Source organism: Juglans microcarpa x Juglans regia, chromosome 3S (assembly GCF_004785595.1).
Source record: "Juglans microcarpa x Juglans regia isolate MS1-56 chromosome 3S, Jm3101_v1.0, whole genome shotgun sequence".
Lineage (NCBI taxonomy): Eukaryota > Viridiplantae > Streptophyta > Magnoliopsida > Fagales > Juglandaceae > Juglans > Juglans microcarpa x Juglans regia.
Genome location: NC_054599.1, coordinates 14364401 through 14385924, shown reverse-complemented (window position 1 = coordinate 14385924; position 21524 = coordinate 14364401). Strand labels below are relative to the sequence as shown.

General features: G+C 37.3%; 1 protein-coding gene across 1 annotated transcript; it reads right to left on the bottom strand.

Annotated features, from left to right (window-relative positions):
• Positions 1–12449: 12449 nt before the first annotated feature.
• Positions 12450–21018, bottom strand: LOC121258478 (probable thimet oligopeptidase). Its single transcript, XM_041160001.1, has 20 exons — positions 20681–21018; positions 20397–20518; positions 20097–20260; positions 19623–19713; positions 19137–19316; positions 18891–18971; positions 18599–18679; positions 18025–18117; positions 17802–17882; positions 17514–17676; positions 17253–17373; positions 17080–17152; positions 15994–16101; positions 14920–15017; positions 14796–14841; positions 14550–14646; positions 14316–14389; positions 14134–14238; positions 13063–13143; positions 12450–12825 (listed from the first exon to the last, which is right to left on the bottom strand). Exons 1-20 carry the CDS (start codon positions 20841–20843, stop codon positions 12715–12717), a joined length of 2133 nt encoding a protein of 710 aa, XP_041015935.1. The 5' UTR covers positions 20844–21018; the 3' UTR covers positions 12450–12714.
• Between the last annotated feature and the right edge of the window lie 506 nt (positions 21019–21524).

Below are 21524 nucleotides of genomic sequence, written 5' to 3'. Positions count from 1 at the left end.
TCCACAATTCAAAAGCTTAGCTGCTGTTGCTTTGAGGAAATATGAAAGGATGTCCAAAGCGTAACTTGAAGAATAAGACAAATGATTTATCCACAAAAATAAATGTAGAAGAATCTCAAAGTAAATTTAACATATCATATAAAGTCATATTAGTTTGTGGGTTTATTTTTATAAGATCTTTTTGTGGTTGTTACTTCTCTACAAACAAAAAACCATCATGAAAAAATGTTTGTTAGGCTTGGACTCTAGTTATCTCTAAAAGCTTATTCATCTCATCCCATCTCATATAATCATTACAACTTTTACAAACTCTCATATGAAATATAATTAATAATTCAACTTTTTTAAATTTAAAAAAAAAATTATATTATAATAATATTTTATTCAATTTTCAACCAAACATCTCATTTCATCTTAACTGTGTAACTAAACTAAACCTTAATACCATGATATGTACGTTGTGAATAGATTAGAAATACCATGGCTTGTTGAATTTTGTTTTTTCTTTTGTTTTTTTTTTTTTTTTTCCCCTATAAAAGATGAGAATTCTTAGCTGAAGGCGTGCAGAAACGTGGTGTGTCCGAGGAACAAGCGCAGCAGCTTCATTACTTGCAGCATTTTTCTAGCAGCAAGTTCCGCTAGACACTTCCACGTGCCTTCGAGTCTTGCTCTGGTCTCATATTCGTGATGATCTCTAGCATTTTTGTACAAAGCAGGAGATAATAGATTCTGTTTGATCAAGATCTCAACATGATCATTATTCCTCAAGAACAATACTCTCTCTGCCACCTAAGGAAAGAGGGATCAATATGATTATATAGAAGATAAATGTACTTTTTTTTTCTCTCCGCCAATTACATGATACTACTATTAAAATGTATAAATGCTGAAACATTATCTTTATAAAATATTACAACACCTCAGCATTTGTTTATCTTACTTTATTTATCTTCATTATTTTACTATTCTCTAATTATAATAAAAGCACATTTATACTTTCACTCTTTAATATTGCCACTTTATTATCCATCTTTTATATTGCTACCTTTTCTAATATTTTCTAAGTTATCAAAACTATTGGGTTTCCAAGTTATTAAAGGTCATTGATATGACTACAAAGTATTATCGTGGGACAAATCCACGATTTCTTCTTTCTAGAAAGTCCAAATCATTCCAAGTGCCTCCTCCAGAGAGGAGGATGAGAGCAGTGTGATGCTTTCCACCCTTCTCTCCATCTCCATCTCCATCTCCATTTCCTTTCTACTACTACTGTGTGAATATACTTCTGTGGTAGTATTTTTTTTCTCTCCTCCCCTCCACCGGTTCGATTTTCGTCAGATCTACTGCACTCCGGACACCATCAGTGGACACGCGCCCCACCACGCAATCCTACTGTCGCTGATCTACTAGGATGACGTGGAACTGCGCCAAATATCTCGATGCATGCCCCTCACGCGCAGCTTGTTTTCGCTTGTGGTCTTTACACGTTGCCGTGCCTGGGCAACTCTGCCGGCTACACGCATCATACCAGCAGATTCTCCATCTCACGATTTGTCAAATTTGCCCCACCTCACCTCTTAACTATCAACGTGTAACCTCCACACGCCACCACAAAGGTATGAGAAGACAAATGATCTACCGCAGATCAATCCATCTGATGCAGGTCTTTCTACTATGTTATTGATTTCTCTAACCAATGATTTTGAAAAAGAGACTAAGGATCTCTCCAAAAAATATCTTAAAACAACAAACTGCAGTGCACCTACAGCTTACACCACCTCCAGTGGTGGCTTATTTAAAAACCATCTTTTACGATGGCGCCCTCTTTGTAGAGCATGGGTGCGGACCAAAAAAATTGTCCCAAAACCCATTTTATTTTCTTTTTTTCCACCATTTTTGCACTGTGATTATTGTACTGAAGTGTTTGTTGGGAAACCACACCACATCTTCATATATTATCTTTTCTTTTTCTAATGAAATTTTCTTGCTTAGAAAAAAAAAAATGGCTGGGTAACCATCTCAGCATTAATTTATCTCCTTAAACACCCTTCGGTTTCCAAGCTCTTCAGTTTTTCATATTGTTTGGTTTCCAAACTTAGCAGGATGCCAGGAAGTTTGTTGCACTTCGTTTATTTCTCTTCAGATTTTGGTCTTCTATTTAAGATATTATTTTTTGTTTCATTGTCATCTTGAAGAGAGTTAGCTGATTGTCGTCTTTAGGGCTAGTTTTGTTATGCAAACCAAACTATCTCATCTCATATAATCATTACAACTTTTTCAAACTCTCATACAGAATATAATAAACAATTTAACTTTTTCAAATTCCAAAACAAAAATTATATTATAACCATATTTTATTCAATTTTTAACAAAATATCTCATCTCATCTTATCTAAACTGCGTAACCACACGAGGCTAAAGTCATTGATGCTAGTTCAAACAATGATACAATTGTATCATGAAAACCTATTTGATTAAGTGGTTTTGAAAGGTTTCAAAATTGGTTTCTCTCTTAGAAATGAAACTCCTTGCGACAATATTGGAGGTATTGGTGTCTATCTCTTTTGTGCAAAAAGTTGCAGAAACCAAAAAAATACAATAAATAAATTATCTCAACTTATTTCATCTAATTATTACAACTTTTTCAAACTCCCACGTAACATACAATAAACAATTCAACTTTTTCAAATCTTAAAACAAAAATAATATTAAAAAATTATATTCAAATAATATTTTATACAATTTTCAACTTTTATTTCATTTCATCTCTTCTTATTTCATTTGATCATCTGTATAACCAAACCAAACCAACTCAACATCTGATATGAAGTTGTCGTTTTTATACCCACTTTCTTTGCATCTCTTGTAGCTTTAACTTTCGGATTGTTTTTCTAGCTATAATGGACTGAGTCCAACAACCAACGTAGATAGTACTTAATATGATGGTTCATTTCTCTCTTGAACTTCTCACATCTCTCTTTGTACATGAGTTGACAAGTATATCAAACTTCTGATAACACGAGAGAAGTAAAGGAATATATAAATAAAGTTAAAACTATCGGAACAAGCTTAAGCTTTGAAGAAAGAACATGAGTAAGATATTCTTATACGTTTTGATGAAACCTTTAACCAGCAGGAGAAATATCAATGCCTCAGTCTTATGATGTTTAAGAGTAAGAATAGATACGTTTTGATGAAAGATTGTAGCTCAACATGATCAAGTTGAGCAAATTTAAATTCCTTAAGAACTGAATCTTTAAGGGACAAAGATCTAAAATTAAAAGGAGAAAAACTCGAATAACCAATTAGTACTCCATATTACACACTTAAGTTAGAACACTCCGAGGAGGATAAAGGAAATAAATAGAGTAAATTCTTCGACACAAAAGATTAAGAAGAACTCAAACTCACCAATTAGTAATCATTAATTCAAAAATAATTTACTTTCACGTACAATAGAAGATGAGAAAAGACTAGAAAATGAATTTATGTAAGAAGAAAATAAAGAAAAATAAGAACTTTCTTGAAATACAAACACTAAAGTTAGAGGAGGAAAAAAAAAATCTATGCAAGTGGAAATTAAGGATTCATGAATGAAATTTGAGAAGAAGTAAAATTCTATATCCCAAGAATTTATATATGATATCCCAAGAAATCGCAAACGGAGAGAAACTCTGAGATCAGGGTTTTGTTATAAAGAAAACCCAATCATCCTTCTGGGACCCAAAAGCCAGGCTTAAGAAGGCCAAACAATAAAATACGGAATAAGATAACTATGTAGTTATGGTTAAACCTAGCCTAAGAATCCAGAATAAAAATCATTATGAAAAATAAACTTTACCATAAAATAAAATTAACCAAAAATGGAAGAATTAACTAAAAGTGACGATTCAGAAAGAAAAACTGCTGATTTTGGGGTCAACAAAGGGCTCACCAAGCTAGAGCTTGGTGATCACGACGTGCACACTGAAAAAGCTTTTCGGATTGGGGATCATATGCGTGATTCTGACACTTGTAGCCAAAGTCATGGGTAAAATACCGATATTGTCACTTCTCCTCTCACCTAGCTAAGGAATAACTCGCTCCTCGCCCAAATCAGACGAATATCGCTTCTCGCCCAAATCCTAGGAATATTTATCTCTTTCTGCCAGTTTAGCGCTGGTCTACATTCTCGAGATAGTCTAGTACTTTCAACGTCGTATCAGTGAGTTGAGCCTCATTGGACTCAAATTCCCTTGCATCAATGTGCAACTCTAAGAGATGTCTCTATATCAAGAATATGCTAAGAGAAGATTGCAAAAATGCCTTCTGGAATGAAATTCATAAATGGTCTTCCTAACTTGTTTGCACACAAATTAGAGGAGATCGCTAAGTACACCTATTGGAATAATAGAATATGATAACCTCACATATGTAGATATCATGAGTTTTATTAACAAAGAAGGTCTACATACAGTAGCGCCACAAAGAAGACAAAAATAAAGATACTTTAGAAAATAAAGAAAAGACCAAACAAAGAGAAAAATATCCAATCAAATGAATTTTATAGAAGAAATTTAAAAAAAAAAAAGCAAAAAATAAATATTACAAAATAAACACAATAAATAAAAGAAAAATAACATGTTACAAGTGTGGACAAATAGAGCAATACAAATCAGAATGTAAAGTAAAAGATATAATAAATGGCTTACAAATCTCTCCAAAAGATAAAGAAGCAACATACACAATCTTAAAACTAAAAAGGTTCTACTGAAAACAAAGCAAAAGTAAGATCTCTAAATCTTCGACGGATACTCCAATATTTGAAAGTGAAACTCCAACAACCTAGCTAGGAGTAAAGTTAAGATGTACAGATAATTCTTGCATAATCAAATTAATCAATGTTTTAAGTAGGAAAGACCGTATTCATAAACGGGTGTGTAGTACACACATTGCAAACCACTCGTGGTATGATTTAATTTGTAAGGATAGTTTACAAATTTGAATCTTGCAAATTAATCAAATTGTACCTGTAAGGGATTTTTCCCACCTCTGTCTTAGCGGGCCTAAGAAGAGTAACTAAAGGAATAAGAAGCGAAGGCCCAGCCCAAAACAAATAGACTCTTCGGTCCAGCCCACGGGTAGACTCCCCTGGAAGCAACCTTCATGAGGGAGCATATTGCAGGGGGATGGGACTCGCCAACCTGGAGACCCCTCAAACAGTGTCTAGCCCTTGAGTACCTATCCGCGTAAATGGGCTGGAAGTAAGGGGAACCCTTGATCCTCTGACATGGAGACATCGATGGACCATCAAGGACTCCAGCGGGGTGAGGCAAATTGGAGAATCACGCCACATTAATCGCACCACTACCCGAGCTATACGCCACATTAATGACGATGTTGCAGAACCACACCGCATTAAAAGCCTCTGACAAAGGAACAATATGAAGGACACGGATTCTATGAGGGCATACATGATTTGTCCCCCCAGACTCCTGATATAAATAGAAACTCCCAGGTACGAAAAATCTCTCTCTGATCCCTAGACTCTCTTACTTATTTACAAACTTTCAAGATACTTTACTGACTTTGATATCAGAGACTCCCCGACCCCAAGGCCACCCTCTCCTAGTTGCCTTCTTCTCTATTTTCTCAAGCACAATTCTAAAGACCTGAGTTGCTAGAACCAGACCCAAAGGCGTATGAAACACGACATTAACAGTGGCACCATTAGTGGGATCGTTATAGATCTTGTGTGTACTTTGTATGCCTGCGACAACCCATTCTGGACAGCTCAGAAGAGACACAGAGGAAGCCATGGAAGCAAGGCTGAAAGCTATGAAGGACTGGGTGATAAAGTTGACTGACGAGATGCAAACACTTTGCAAAGAGAATGAGGAGCTCATAAAGCCTCAACGAGGGTAGGACGAGGAGGCAGAACCCTACAATAGTGAGAACATGGGATCCCGAAACACGGGAGCTAGAGCAAACAGGGAGGAAGAAAGGAAGAACATGCAAGACAAGCTCCGCAATCTCAAAGGCAAGTACGAAGAGATTACAAGGAATGTGGGCACATCGTCATCAGTGGAACAAATGCTCACAAGCATTGGTCTACCCTACAAGGAGGAGGTGATGGTTGTGCCCTTACCGCTAAAGTTCAAGGTCCCCAACATGGATGTGTACGATGGAAGGAAGGACCCCCTAGAACACTTGGAAACCTTTAGGGCTCACATGACATTGCATGGTTTCCTAAGGGAGGTGGCATGTAGGGCGTTCCCATTGACCCTAAAGGGGCTAGCACTAGTATGGTTCGGGTCTCTAGCGCCTGACTCCATGGACAGTTTTTGTGAGTTGGCGCAGTTTTTTTTAACCTAGTTCATGTCGAGACGATGAAGGCGACGCCCAACAACATACCTCCTCACCATCAAGTGGGGAGAGAAGGAAAGCTGAAGATGTACCTATCTCAGTTCAACAGGGAATGCATGACCACTAACGGCTAGGATGAAAAGATAACCCTGGTGGCGCTTTTGGGAGGGGTTTGGCCACGATCTCAGTTCATGGCCGAGCTAGCGAGATGGACTCCTGTGATGTTGCGGGAGTTTATGGACCAGGCCGATAACTTCATTAATGCTGAAGACACTCTTTGGGCCCTAACGGAGCCAATGAAGGAGTTGGAGAGAGCGGAGAGGAAGGCGAGGTCTCCAGCCAAGGCTAAGGTCCAAGAGAAGCTGGAGAAGAGCTCCCATGACAAGAGAATGGAGGAAGCTTAGCCGAGGGGACTGGGATCTCACTTCAACCTACCCGCTTTCACCATCCACGAGGTCGACACCTCTGCTGCACGCGAAGACAATGATTGAGGCGTTGTCCACTACTATTGCATCTACCACAAGTCCACCTCTCACAACATTAAAGATGCTTCTCCCAACAAAGGAGGAGGAAGAATGCGGAATGGACGAGGAACCACTATCCCCTCCCCCGAAGACGGGAGCAGGAAAGAATGGGAAGGTTAAGGGAAAGGAACATGAACCGAGTCGATCAACAAAGAAAGGAGGAAAGCCCTCGACAGTGACCACCAACACGAGGGCCGCAGCAAGATCACCCCTGCTCACCACAGCGAAGGGATCTCCGCTCGGAGAAATTTGGACCATAGTAGGAGGATTCGCAGGAGGCGACACTTCCTCCTCTAGCAGGAAGGCACACGCCAGATGGGCTCGGTACCACGAGGTGTATTCGGTAGAATATCACCCTGCCAAGCACAGAAGGGGTGAGCTAACTCTGGTCATCTCCTTTAGGGAGGCAGGCGAAGAAGGGGTCCTATACCCCCTATGATGATGCGTTGGTGGTGACCATGCTGGTCACCAACTTCACCACCCGCAGAATCCTCATTGACAACGAGAGCTCCGTGGACATCTTATTCTGGCCATGATAGGAATAGATGCTGCTCGGCTGCATCCAGCCCCCATGCCGCTGAAGGGCTTCTCTAGGAACATGGTTCATCCTGTGGGAACCATCACATTGCCGATCCTCGCAGACAATGTCCCACTGCACGACCTCAATCATGGTCGACTTCTTAGTGGTGAAAACCATGTCATCCTACAATGCCATCATCAGAAGGCCCACCGTCAACAGTTTGCGGGCCGTCACGTTGACCTACCACCTCAAAATGAAGTTTTCGACTCCCCATAGAGTGGGAGAAATTCGAGACGAACAGGTCCTAGAGAGAGAATGCTACATACAAGAATTGAAGCAGAACGATGATGAGGTTACCCTAGACAGCACCTCCATGAGGGAGTAGGTCATGTACCTCTTGGAAAGCCTTGGCAGGCCTTAGTCTGCGACTCGCCCTGTCGGGCTCGAGGGGGACCAAGAAGGTGCATAGTCCCAAAGGCAGACACAGAATGGACGAAAGCTCCCCGAATACAGGCTCCATTTCCCTTTCTTTTGTAATGCGTTATTTAACTACTATAAATTCTTATTATTTAAGGAAAAGCATGATTTTCCAGGACAATGCAACACATCTACTTTAAACTTTCGCGTTATCGACAAAACTCCGACAAGACGATCTACAATTAACATAATCTACAACAATAAAATCATCGCCAAATCAAATGCCTACCTTCCCTGCGATGTCAACGGGCAAGAGTAAGTCCATTCACAAACTGACCGAACATCATACTTCATGCGGGATCAAAGGGAGAGTTAGGACAAAGGCCACTTTACCCCACCCACGATGGAAAGCAGGTCCTCCCCCCCCCCCCCCCCCCCCCCCACCCCCCCACCCCTCGTAGCCCTAACAACTTACCCCAACAACCATTGCAGAGAAGAGACATTCCCTGCGATGTCAACAGGCAAGAGCAAGTCCATTCACAAACTAACCGAACAGCATACTTCTTGCGGGATCAAAGGGAGAGTTAGGACAAAGACCACTTTACCCCACCCGCGATGGAAAGCAGGTCCTCCCCCACCCCCCCCCCCCCCCCCCCCCCCCCCACCCCCTCGCAGCCCTAACAACTTACCCCAACAGCCATTGCAGAGAAAAGACCTTCCCTGCGATGTCAACGGGCAAGAGCAAGTCCATTCACAAACTAACCGAACAGCATACTTCCTGCGGGATCAAAAGGAGAGTTAGGACAAAGGCCACTTTACCCAACCCGCGATGGAAAGCAGGTCCTCCCCCCACCCCCCCCCCCCCCCCCCCCACCCCACCCCCCACCCCTCGCAGCCCTAACAACTTACCCTAACAACCATTGCAGAGAAGAGTGGACCAGTCTCGTGCTTTCCGAAAAAGCTACCTCTTTCGCTGGGTACCAAAAGGAGAAGTATGCCAAAGGTTGCTTTATTCTTCTCGCGGCAAAGTGTGGGCCAGCCCTCGGTGGCTAGAAGACAAAGACTTACCTTCCTTGCAAAAGTTAACAGGCAGGAGCGGGTCCAGTCTCAAACTGCCTGAACAGCGCACCTCCGTCGGATCAAGTGGAGAGCTAGGCTGAAGGCCGCTCTACTCCTCCTGCATTGGAGAGCGGGTTCTACCCCCCCAGCGGCCAGAATAACTTACCCTAACCTCTGCCTCAATGAAACGTGGGCTCAATGCCAGCCTGACCTAGGGGAGAGCACTTACCTTCCCTGCGATATCAACGGGCGAGAGCTAGTCCAGTCTCAAACTGCCAGAACAACGTACCTCCCGCAAGACCAAGGGGAGAGAACTAGGCCAATGGCTGCTCTACCCCTCCCGCGATGGAGAGAAAGTCATGCCCTCTACGGCCTGAACAACTTACCCCGACCCCTATCTCAGTATAGAGCGAACCAGCTATATCAATGTCCAAATTACCTCCCCCGCGAGGTACCAATGGGACGGGTGTAATGCCTAAGGCTACTTTATCCCTCCTGTGGCGGAGTGCGGATCAGTCCTCAACTGCCTGAAGACAAAGACTTTCCTTCCTCTTAAGTGTCAACAGGCGGGAGCAAGTCCAGTTGCAAATTGACCGGAAACTTACCTCCCCGAGGGATTCAAAGGCGTGAGTCACGCCAAAGGCTGCTCTACCCCTCCCGTAGAGGAGTGCAGATCCAGCCCCTCTCAACAATCCAAATACTTACCCCGACTTTCACTGCGAACGAAAAGTAGGTTCAGTACCAGCCCAAACCTTACCTTTCCCTGCGATGTCAACGAGCAGGAGCGGATTCAGTCTTAAACTGCCTAAACAAATTACCTCTCCCTGATGGAGTGCAGGCCTAGTCTTTCAACTATCCTATGTGAACAAAGTCTCCAAAGATGAAATGTCAAAGCAAAGGGCTATACAATGTTAACAAATGAGTGTGAGTTCAATCTTAAACTGCTCAAACAAATTACCTCCCATCGGTATAGATACAATCCTTTACGCGACATTATTTTAAATATACGGTATTTTTATATAAAAAAAATGATACTCTTATGACTATTTTAAATCTTATATTTTAGAAATATCCTCCATTTAAACATAATTATATATCAATTACGATAAATAATATTTTAGATAATTTTTTGTAATACATTATTACACATTAAAAAAATTGAGATATTAAATTTCCATAACCTTCTATTAAAATTTAGGGAAAATTATTGTCGTAGTCCATATGTTTGATCATTTTTAAAACTCATCCTTGGAATGAAAAAAGTTTCACAACTATCCTCGAGATGATACTCATACAACAAATGGTTCTTTCATTCAAATTCCGTTGATAATCAATGAAAACAGTTCATGAAGTCCCATGTCAAGAGCAATTAAAGACAGACACGTTTCACATATGCATGGTCAGTTTTTCAAGAATTAAAAAATGCCTATTCAAAATGCCTCATATACATAGTCAACTTTTTCAAATCCTTTTAAAAAATGTCTAGTCAACATGCCATATCAATAGAAAAAATAAATATTAATATAAGAAAATAAAACATAAAATTAAATGAACAAAATTAAAAAAACGACTAAAATTAGGAAACCATAAAAAAGAATTAAAAACGAAACAAGAAATTAATAATTAATCAAGATTTTTTAAATTAAAATAATAATAACAACGGACAAAACTTAATTAGATTTATGATAAATAATATTTGCAATCATAATTTGTACAAATCTCGTGCATTCTTTTTAAAAAATATAGATAAATTTGAAATCTACAGGAAAAATCTATTTTTTTAATGGTAAATTTCACTATTTTCAAAAAAAATAAACTTGTACATTCTAAAATTGTATTTTGCATAATAGCATTACTCTAGATTTATAAGGATAATTATTTCTTTTAATGGGTTAAAGAAAGTATATTGTAGTTGTTTAGTAGTTTGGAGGCGTATTTACCAAAATCTATAATTTGGAAGAGCAGTTCTACACCCACCATGGATGTAGCAAGAGACGTCCTGATAAGAGCATTTTTTTTTTTTAATTTTTTTCATTAATTTTTTTACACACTTAAACGTTTAAAAAAACTCACATAATTAACACATCCTTAATTACTAAGGATTGGTTGTTTGGTTACACAAAATTAAACTATCTCACCCAATCTCATATAATCATTACAACTTTTTCAAACTCCCACAAAATATAATAAACAATTCAAAATTTTCAAATTTCAAACCAAAAAATATATTTAAAAATTATATTATAAAATATTTTATTTAACTTTCAACAAAACATCACATTTCATCTTATCTGAACTACGTAATCAAATGAGACCTAAGTACAAAAAAAATTGTCAAGACCCAATCGGGACCTACTGTCGGTAGAGTAGTATTTTTCAATTTGGAAGTATGATTTAGGCTTCGTTTGGAAACACAACTCATCTCAACTCATCATTACAACTTTTTCAAATCCCAACACAAAATATAATAAATAATTTAACTTTTTCAAATTCCAAAATAATAATAATAATAATAAATAATATTATAATAATATTTTATCAACTCAACTCAACTCACTTTAACATCCAAACGCTCTCTAAATTTCAGTTTGAAAGAGTTTATAACTTTATATATTTTTTTCTGAATTTTTTTCCTTTTTTTTTTTTTTTTTTCTTTCCCTTATTGCTACCGATCAGCTCCCCTGACGGCATCTAGCAAAGATCATGTCCATTGAAAATGACCCGCTCACCCAGCATTTGCTAGGTAAAGTAACAGGATAAAATGCAGCATTAGGAAGTCAATTGAATACAAAGTTCCATGATACCTTCATCTTCATCAACAAACCCCCGCAGAGAAGCAACTCCACAGTGTAAGCATCCTGTAGATTAACTAAACTAGGATTTCAAAATATTTCCACATCAGTGATGCAAATGATGTGTCCACTGACTTTGCAAGTTGAATTCCTCATTCGCAGCGCAACACTTGATAATACACAACAGTAAACTCACAAAGTAGCGTGTCACCATGTAATCCGTTATAATCTACTTTATGAAAAAAGTAATTTTACAATCTAACGTATTATACGAAATCATGTCACTTTGTGACTTTACGTATAATAACTTTGAAAGAAAATTAGAAAGTAGATAGGTTTCAATCGTTTTGCTGTTTCAAATCTTTTTTTTTTCAAATACAAAATTTCAAATTTCTAGTGACATCAGCTCATGCCACTTCAGGATCACTTTTAAAAAAATAGGGCTTGCATATAAAATTCTTCCATGATAAATAACAACATAAGAAATATCATCCAAGTCACTGAGATCATATTTTGCTGCAATCAAGTAATTCCCTGATCATTTTACCCAAGCAGCACTCAGAATAGTTGAGTTACAACAGTCATGCACATAAACCAAATCAAAGCAGATGAGTGCCACGGAACAAAAGATAATAAAATGCCAAAAGATGACACGTCTGCAGCATCGGGTGAACCTGTGTTTGCATAAACCCTAGTGTAAAATCTATTACCACTGTACTAAAATTGTTCAGGATGCAATTCAAAACAAAATTCTATCATTGAGCATTCACTGCTATTATACCTAGTCAAAAATAAAACATCCCCTATTTTTACTAGCTACTAAAAATTGTTAGATGCAGTGTCCCTGAGCATCCATTAGTGCAAATGTCTGCTAATAATTCATGGCAGCTATAAATAATATAACCATCACCAGAACAAGTACAAGAAGTGGCAATAAAGCCCGAATGATAACATGGTAAGAACTCTAATTTCTGCTGGCAACAAAATTGCAAGATGCCGAGTCAATTTTTCTTGCAGCAGAGAAATAGGTGGAGAGAAAAAGTACCGACTGTTTGGATCACACACTATATTCGGCTTTGCTCTCGATAAAAGCTTGAATTGATGGTTCTCTTCCAAGAAAGTCTGACAGAACTTCAACAGGTTCCTTTGCTCCTCCTGGGCCCAATACCTGCCAAAGTATTCATTTTAAAATTTCCACATTAAAAGATATGCCAACTATACCTATTGTACTTTTAATTCACAAGTACAGCATATACCTCGTACCATGCAATTTTTCGGGAAATAAAAGGCAATAAAAAAACTCAACATAAAGGCTTACTTCCCAATGATATTATCAACAAATGAATCCAATGGAATATTCCACAAATTGTAGCCAATGGTTTTTTAAGTTATCAAACCTATTTACCTTGTTCCTGAACTGCATGCCAACATACTGGTTTGAGGGATCGCCGCGAAACTTTGAGGCAAATATATCAGCTGCAAAAACCTTCAGGCATAGTTTTTTTAGGCATAGTTGAGGCATCATTAATGTTTAGAGAGAGAGAGTGAGATGGTCAAAGTTAAGCACTTTTCAAATTCTTGGATACGAATGATAGCACATAGCAGCAATTGTGAACAAAGTAGCTAAAACAATCATAATGATCAATACACTTAAAGGAAATAGGTTACTCCACAATATGTGCACCTAATAATAACATAATTATTTTCAAAGCAGGATCTCTACTCATATTCAGCCACATTATTTATTCTTACTTTAAATTATAAATTTGAAAGGTCATATGAATAAATATCATATGAAGTAAAATTTTGAAGGTCTAGAACACTTCGTCTTCCATCATCTATAACACTTGGGTATGTTTGGAGAATGAGATGAGATGAGAAATCTGTGAATAGTAATGAAATGATTTATAAATAGTACTGAAATAATCTAAGTTAAGATGTTTTATGGAGGGTTTTGGGAAAAGAGAGAATACAAATTGAATAAAAATATTATAAAGTCAAAATATTGTTAGAACATTACTTTTTAATATATATATATTTTTTTTTAATTTAAAAAAATTGAATTGTTTTTAGTATTTTGTCTGGAAGTTTGAGAAAGTTGTAATGATTAGGTAACGATTAGATGAAAAAATTGAAAATTTGAAATTAAAAAGTATTTGTGTTTGAGTGATGTTTGAAAAGAAAATAAGATGAAATGAGAAGAGATGAGATGAAATGAGATGGGATGAGATGAAATGAGATGGGATGAGATGAAACCATCTCATCTTCCAAACAACCCCTAACTTCTTTCCTCTATATCTAATCTATTTAGTAATCGGAAAATGTCATGTTCAAACAACTATACAACTAACAAAATAATAATAATAATAATAATAATAATAATAATAATAATAGATATAACAGAGTTTAAGATTAACAATCTTTCTAGCGCATCAATCAGGTGCACAATTAGTTGTAATAAAAGTAAGATCCAAACCTCACTCCAAATACGACTGTAACAAGCAGCTTCATAACCAATAACACTACGTGGAAAACATGAAGCTGGATTGGTTCCTTCCAACACCGGCAAACCTAACATCACCTGTAGGAACGAAGTGTTATTATATATCCACAGATGCAATGCAACTTTATAAATTAAGGATTTTAATCGTTACTTACCTTCGGATGAAGATGTTTGAATAACTCAACAACATCAATATTGTCAGCAGAATGTATAATTTGATCAAAAAGACCTGACAACATAGAAACAGACTGAGTTACAGGAGCAATTATCTGCAGAACCTAATAATTCATAGCCTGTTATGTCTCCACATCCCAACTGTCTGTTTTACAAGTAGTAGTTATCCAGTAGTGAAGTTTTCAATCAGAAAATATGTTAACCAGTCAACTTACAATAAAGAATTTCTTGCTTCAATTTAAGTGCAGAAAAGGAATGTCGCCATCTTTTAAGTGATCTACATGTCTCATCCTTGATGGGCTTTGTGATATCCTACAATTCAATAAATTATATAGCTATGTCAAGAAGATTATATAAAAATAACATTTTGATGTGTTTGAAGAGGAAAGAGAGGGAGACCAGATTAACAGTCCAAGTGTTTACGATAAAAAGAATCAAATTTTGTCAGAAGCGTGTATCACCTGATGGAAACCAGATATCAACTTCAGAGCAAAACCCTCATAACACCTAAAATTATCCAAAGAATTGAAGGTCGGATTTGTATTTTTCTAATAAGAATATGAAACAAAAGGATCCATTACATACAAGTTCTCTAGCACCTGAGCAGGGATCTCCACAAAGTCAGGATCTACACGCAGCCCAGAAAATCTAGCAAAGGTTGCACGATTGCAAATATGTTGGACCTAAAGTCAGCAAAAGACCATTGGCATCAGAGACATATCACAGCAGATATAATATTTATCATAACTTCCATAGAAACAAACAGTGTTACTTGTCAAGAGAATAAATACACCAAGTGAAGAGACATAGGCCAAAGTCAATCTTGCTATTAAGTTGTGGAGAAGACATTGGCCAAAGTACATAGCCTATATTCCAAAAGGACTAGTCAATGATATAATTGGAGCCCCATTGGAATCTTATAAAGAGCAAGATTTTCTCATTCCCAAGCAATGTGAGATCTCATATACCACCTCCCCTTATCCTTATCATATGGGATATCACAATCTATCCCCTTAAACTCCCGACGTCCTCGTCAGGCCAATCCGTTGTAGATAGCACAGCTCAAGCCCCACATTTCTGGTTGGGATAAGCTTTGATACCATTTGTAACACTCCAATGAAAGGCCCAAGCCACATGGCCTATACTCCAAAAGGACTAGTCAATGATACAATTGGAGCCTTATTGGAACCTTATAAAGAGCAAGAACTTCTTCTTCACAAGCAATGTGGGATTTCATACACGACCTACCTTTATCTTTATCATATGGGATTCACAAGAACCCATCAAATACAAAAAGCTAACTTCCACAAAAAAACAACAGCGCCTGTAGTCCAACTACCATTGTTTTTTCCACTGTAAACGCTGTTAGTTTCCTTAGCGAAGGAAATGGGGGTTCAGCCGTTCAGTCTATTTATTAATAGCGCTACCTCTTTTAGATAATGGTTTTCTAAAGGAACAAATGAGTCTGGCATCACTGAGACCACCTTCTATACAGCATAAAAACAAAGTGATACAGTACAGATATAGCACAATTTCTAAGGCAAAATAATAATAATAATAATAATAATAATAATAATAATAAAATAAAAAAGATACTAGGACAGTATTGGAGAATGCAAGTTCTACTTCAAGATAAAGTTTGGATCAAAGAAAACAAACCACATGTCCAAATTCATGGAAAAGATTAACCACTTCTGAGAATCGCAACAACCCAGGGTGACCACCAATGTCCTTTTCAAATTGAGATATCAGTAGTGCCACAGCTACCTGCTAACAAAAACCAAAGTTAACTAATTTACATGATACTAGTTTATACAATAACAAGGTATGACACAAACGATAACCATAAGCATAAACAAAAGATTTGGAACTGTTATAAAGGATAAAAAAATGTTTCAGACAAATATACAGCAGGCTCTACATGACTATTTTATGAGTTCCCGGAGAGAAAAAGATTCGTAACTCAACCTAGAAATGTAACCTCTTACTTTGGTACTCCAATTTGTAGGACTATCTTTAAACAACTCGTGCTTATTTCTTTTTCATTAATACCTTAGATCTACCTTAAAGCCAAGGAACAAAAGCACACATGCATCCATCTGAATATCCATGAGGATATCACCAAAAGCCTGGGGTTAGAGGATCGAAAGGCATGTCAACTAATTCAACTTAGATTCCTAAAGCAGTAGACAATTTGAACACAAGGGCATGAAGCAAGCATGTGGGACACATAATCTCTCATCAACAGGGACACCTTCTAATCTTGTTACCTATAAACCAAATCAGCAACATCCACCATCCATATATTCGTGGAAATATTTATCTGAGATTGTATGTATTTCAGTTGACTAAAATCAATGCACCAGGAAGGAGTAACTTGGTAAAAGAAACATGGAAATAACAGAAACATGTGGTTATCCTGTGATTGTTGTTGGTGGCAGTGGTGGTGGTGATAATGGTGTCACCAGTGAAAGAAGAGGTGGACTAGTGGTTTTGGATGTATTTTCTGGCAGCGGTGGCATTATCAGGATGATGGAGATAGTACTGAGATGAGGAAATGATAATTAGTTTCTTAAGGTAGAACTTTGCCACAACCTCAAAGTTTACTACCAAAAATTAGAACTCTATGACAAATAAATCAAGATGACCCTAAAAGTCCAATCCAGCACCACAAGGCTTAATTTCACAAATGTCAACTTTGTTTCCATGGATTTAAAGCAGAAATGGTTAAGTAATAATAATCACCTGCCGTGCACCATCTACTGATAATGCACCATTTTGAAGAGCCACCACGCAGGTATTACCATACTTTTCTTCCCTGTCCAAGTATACAACATATCCCCATGTCTGTCAAACTCAAAAGGTAAATAAAAAATAGATCAAGAGCTGAACATGTAAAAACTTGAAGTGAACCAAACCTCTTGTACAGATCTAGGTAGAAATAACCCAAGAGTTCACCAGAACTCAAGTCAAAAACTGAAAAAACACAAACATCATCATGCCAAACCTCAGCATCTGCAATTTCCTCAAACCTTAAACCTGTGTGGAATAAAGACGAAAGGATAAGTATCACTACTTACACCTGAAATGAAGAAGTCAACTAGATGTAATTAAATCATTTGTGATCAATATGTTACAAAGAATATCCCAATTCCATCTGAAGTTAAATCTGTGATTACCAAAAAGGTCTTGAAAAATTTTGAAGACCCCAGACAAAACCAAATTGACAGGAAAGTATTGCTTAAGAGCTCCGAAGTCAAGATCAAACTTCTGTTCTTCAACCCTCTTTGCATAGTATAATAGATCCTCAATTCCGAATGGAATATCACCTTCCTCTTTCTTCTGATAGCCCCATCAGATACAAAACCAAGTCAATGGCAAACAGTGCAGAGTAGACTTTAGTAACTACCTTACAACCTTAAAGTAGCCATACCCAGAAAATTTAAAAAAAATAAATAAATACTAACCTTTAAGTCCTTCATCATATTAAGTTCTTTATTAGCCAAGTTGGTTAAATTGACTGAGATGTCCTCTAGGAAATCAAATACCTGGACACAGTAAGAAGATATAAAGAAGGTTAAAGCGAGATTCATTGAAAAGTATCAAGAAAAAGAGCATACAGATGCATTATTTAAAACAGGCCTTAGAGTAACAGTGTATACTATTGCTTTATGGTAACACTATATAAACCTTTGAGGGTGTCTTAGCCATTCTAAGATCCACGGCATAGTCTGCATAGTTTGAATAACCAAGCAAGCGAGCATATTTATGGCGCAGTTTGACCTGAATCATAAGAAAAGAATGTCAATGCATGACAGCATAATAAAAAGTGGCAGTAGATGGTACAGAAAAACTAAATCCTCAAATAGAAAAATACATTATTATGAGCTAAATATTTAAGATATGCCAGCAAGAACCTCCTTTAGAAAAATGGTTACCTGATCGCCGTTAATTTGCATAAAACAAAAAGATACAACAGTTGCTTCATACCAGCTGATATACTTCCCTAATGAGGTTCATTTACTAAATCCAATTGGCACTTTCACAATATTAGATTTCCTGAGTTGTGAACCAACAACAAAACTTGTAGTGATGCTAATAAACTCACAGAAGCTTTCTTCAAAACAACCACAGCAATGTTACCATTTTAAGAAGTCCATATAATATCTTTAAATTTTAGTGTTAAAATCAACTTATCATTTACATTAAAGAAAGTCAGAAGTTTTCATGTCAAAACAAAGAGATTTGTATGATGAATTTATACCAAGTTTTCTAAGATGGCAAGATTGACTTCTCCACATCTCTTCCCATATGCCACAGCTACCATTTTCCTTGTAGTTCCTACCTTCACAGGCTCAAAATTGTTGTTAACTTAATAAATACATGTCCCAGTCCGAAATAAGTGGCAAGAACAGCATCTGAAAGCAATTACAAACAAAAACAACAAAGCACAGTAAATGCATTCATTAATGCCATCAATGAATGCAGATTAATGCACATACAAGTTTTGCGCCAGCACAGGGCAGAGCACAATTAATGAACCCAGAATGTAATACCTGGCAAAGTTCAAGCACTGCCGCAACATAATTACTTTTTAGGATGACCTTGAATTTACCATTTTCAGCTGTGTCTAAGCCCTGCCCAAGAACAAAGTCTTTCAAGCAAAACAAAACACTACATTGAAAAAGTACAGGCTCCTTACACATTGAAAACTTATTACTTCCCTAACTGAAATTGGAAAGTAGCACTCAAGAAAAAGTTCACATGGAAAATAGAAAAGAGTAAAGAGAGACATATCACACCTTAAGGAAATCTGGAGGTAAACCAGCTAACTCAGCCTCACTGAAGAGAAGAAAAGTACTATCATCATTCAGATTTTTTATATATTGCAAGCTTAGCTCATCTATTTGAGCTCTCAACCGATGCATTTCCTCTCTCTTTGTCACAGTAATGCTCAAACCATTCCGCTCAAAGTCTCTAACCTGTCACTGATTAAAATAAAATAAACATCCAGATCTAACTTTTGATGAAGATTACTGAAGTCCTTGCTGAAATGTATCAAATAAAAGATAAAGTAGTTTCCATATAAGTGCTTGTGTTTTATAGATGGCATAGGTATTGGTAAATAACCATTCCAACCATCAAGCAAGTACTTACTAAGTGAGAAGGCCAAATAACTGTCATAGAATTAAAATAATTAACCAAGAAAGGTACCACACTGGCACACACACTCTCAAGCTGAGTATATATTCACACTTGGATGCGTTTGCACATGTATTTGCTCTTACCAGGCTCTGAATGTAGTGTTTAGCTTCAGCATTCATCCATTCCCCCCTTGCAGCAATGGCTTTGATGACTCGGTATACATCTTCACGCTTGCTGATCGACTTGCATGAAATACACAAAATCTTTATTTGCATACCAACTAAAGTGAATGAAAATTAATTACTTTTTTTCCTCCATACATAATGTAAGGTTTAGTCTATTTTCAGTGACAAATTATACATGCACCCAGTATACCGCTCTTATGGAAAGGCACAAGGTTTCATCATATTTTTCCGACAATATTCCAACAATATGACATTGCTAACCAGCTTGAGTTAAGTATGTCAATTGGACTTCTTTTCAAGGGTAAGCGCACATGGGACACATAGTATGTCTGAATCAGTTGCACCAATCAATTGGATGGAGGAAATGGTAAAAGAGATGGTAAGTAAGGACCCGAAAATAAATAAATAAACAAACAACTACATAAGCAAAACCTGCACATCAGAACATGACCATCTATTCTTCGCTCAGCTTCAGCACTTGCTTTGCGCACATCATCTGAAGTGGACACCAACTTCGCAAACAAGCAAGACTGCATCAGCGGGAAGTGTCGTGCCTCTAATTCTGCCAGAGGGGAAACAACATTCTTGTACGTGACCTGCAGTTTTGAATTCATTAAAGTAATGATGTAAGCTTAAAAAACAGCAACTTTTTCCGAGCAATAATTGCATCATAAGATAGTCAATGTTATTTGATATCGCCAGAAGTGCAACAAGCTGCGAACTTGTCGATACCTTGTCGAGAGGAACAGAAGCAACTCTATCATGAACTGATTTAGAGTTCGCAATGATTCGGTCAGCTAATCTGCGAATCTCCGACGCCGAGAGATTGACACAAACATTAGAGCCCGGAAGATCTGATGTAACAAATAAAATTAAAAACACACGAAAAAAGATTCAAACAGTGACTGTCACAGAGAAACAGAAACTTGAAGCAGTCAATGCATAGTTAATGAATTGATTAGAGTTTTGTGTTTGTGGTTGTTATCCTGGAAATTTCGAGTACAAGAAGAGGAAACCTTTATTCTTCTTAGTCTTCTTCTTGTGGGAGTTGAAGGCGGAGATAGCGAGGTTGACAGCAAGAGCGAGCAAAGCAGCTGCTCCGGTAAAGGCAAGGACGTTTCTTCGGTCTCTCTTATGCTCGGTAGCCATTTTATCGCCTGTTCCTTGACTTTCAGTCATATCTATCTCTCTTTCTCTCCCTCTATAAGCTTTGTCGCTCACCAAACGGCTCTAGGGAGGGAAATTTGGAGGCCGAGCGGTCAGAACGAGATGCAATCGGGGCCTTTGTTTTAAGTATTTTAAATATTTTGGTGGGTAAGATGGAAGTACGACCCTGGCGCCCTTGGATTGCGCCAAATGCTATTAATTGGCCGAGGGCATAGGTGTCAGAGAAATAAAATATGGGCAAATGCTAAATTTAAGGTGGACTGTCTTGCTGTCATCTCATCTCCGACGTGATTGTGTAAGAGTGTGTTTGTATGTTAATTTGAGTTGAGTTGAGTTGAGTTGATATTGTTAGAATATTATTTTTTAATATTATTATTATTTTAAAATTTAAAAAAGTTGAATTGTTTATTATGTTTTGTATTGAAATTTGAAAAAGTTGTAATGATGAGTTGAAATGAGTTGAGAGTAGTTTAGTAACCAAACATACCTTTAGAGTGCGTTTGGATGTTGAAGTGAGTTGAGTTGAGTTGAGTTGATAAAATATTATTAGAATATTATTTATTATTATTATTATTGTTTTGGGATTTGAAAAAATTAAATTGTTTATTATATTTTGTGTTAAAATTTAAAAAAGTTGTAATAATGAGTTGAAATGAGTTGTGTTTCCAAACGAAGCCTTAATTAACTTTTAGA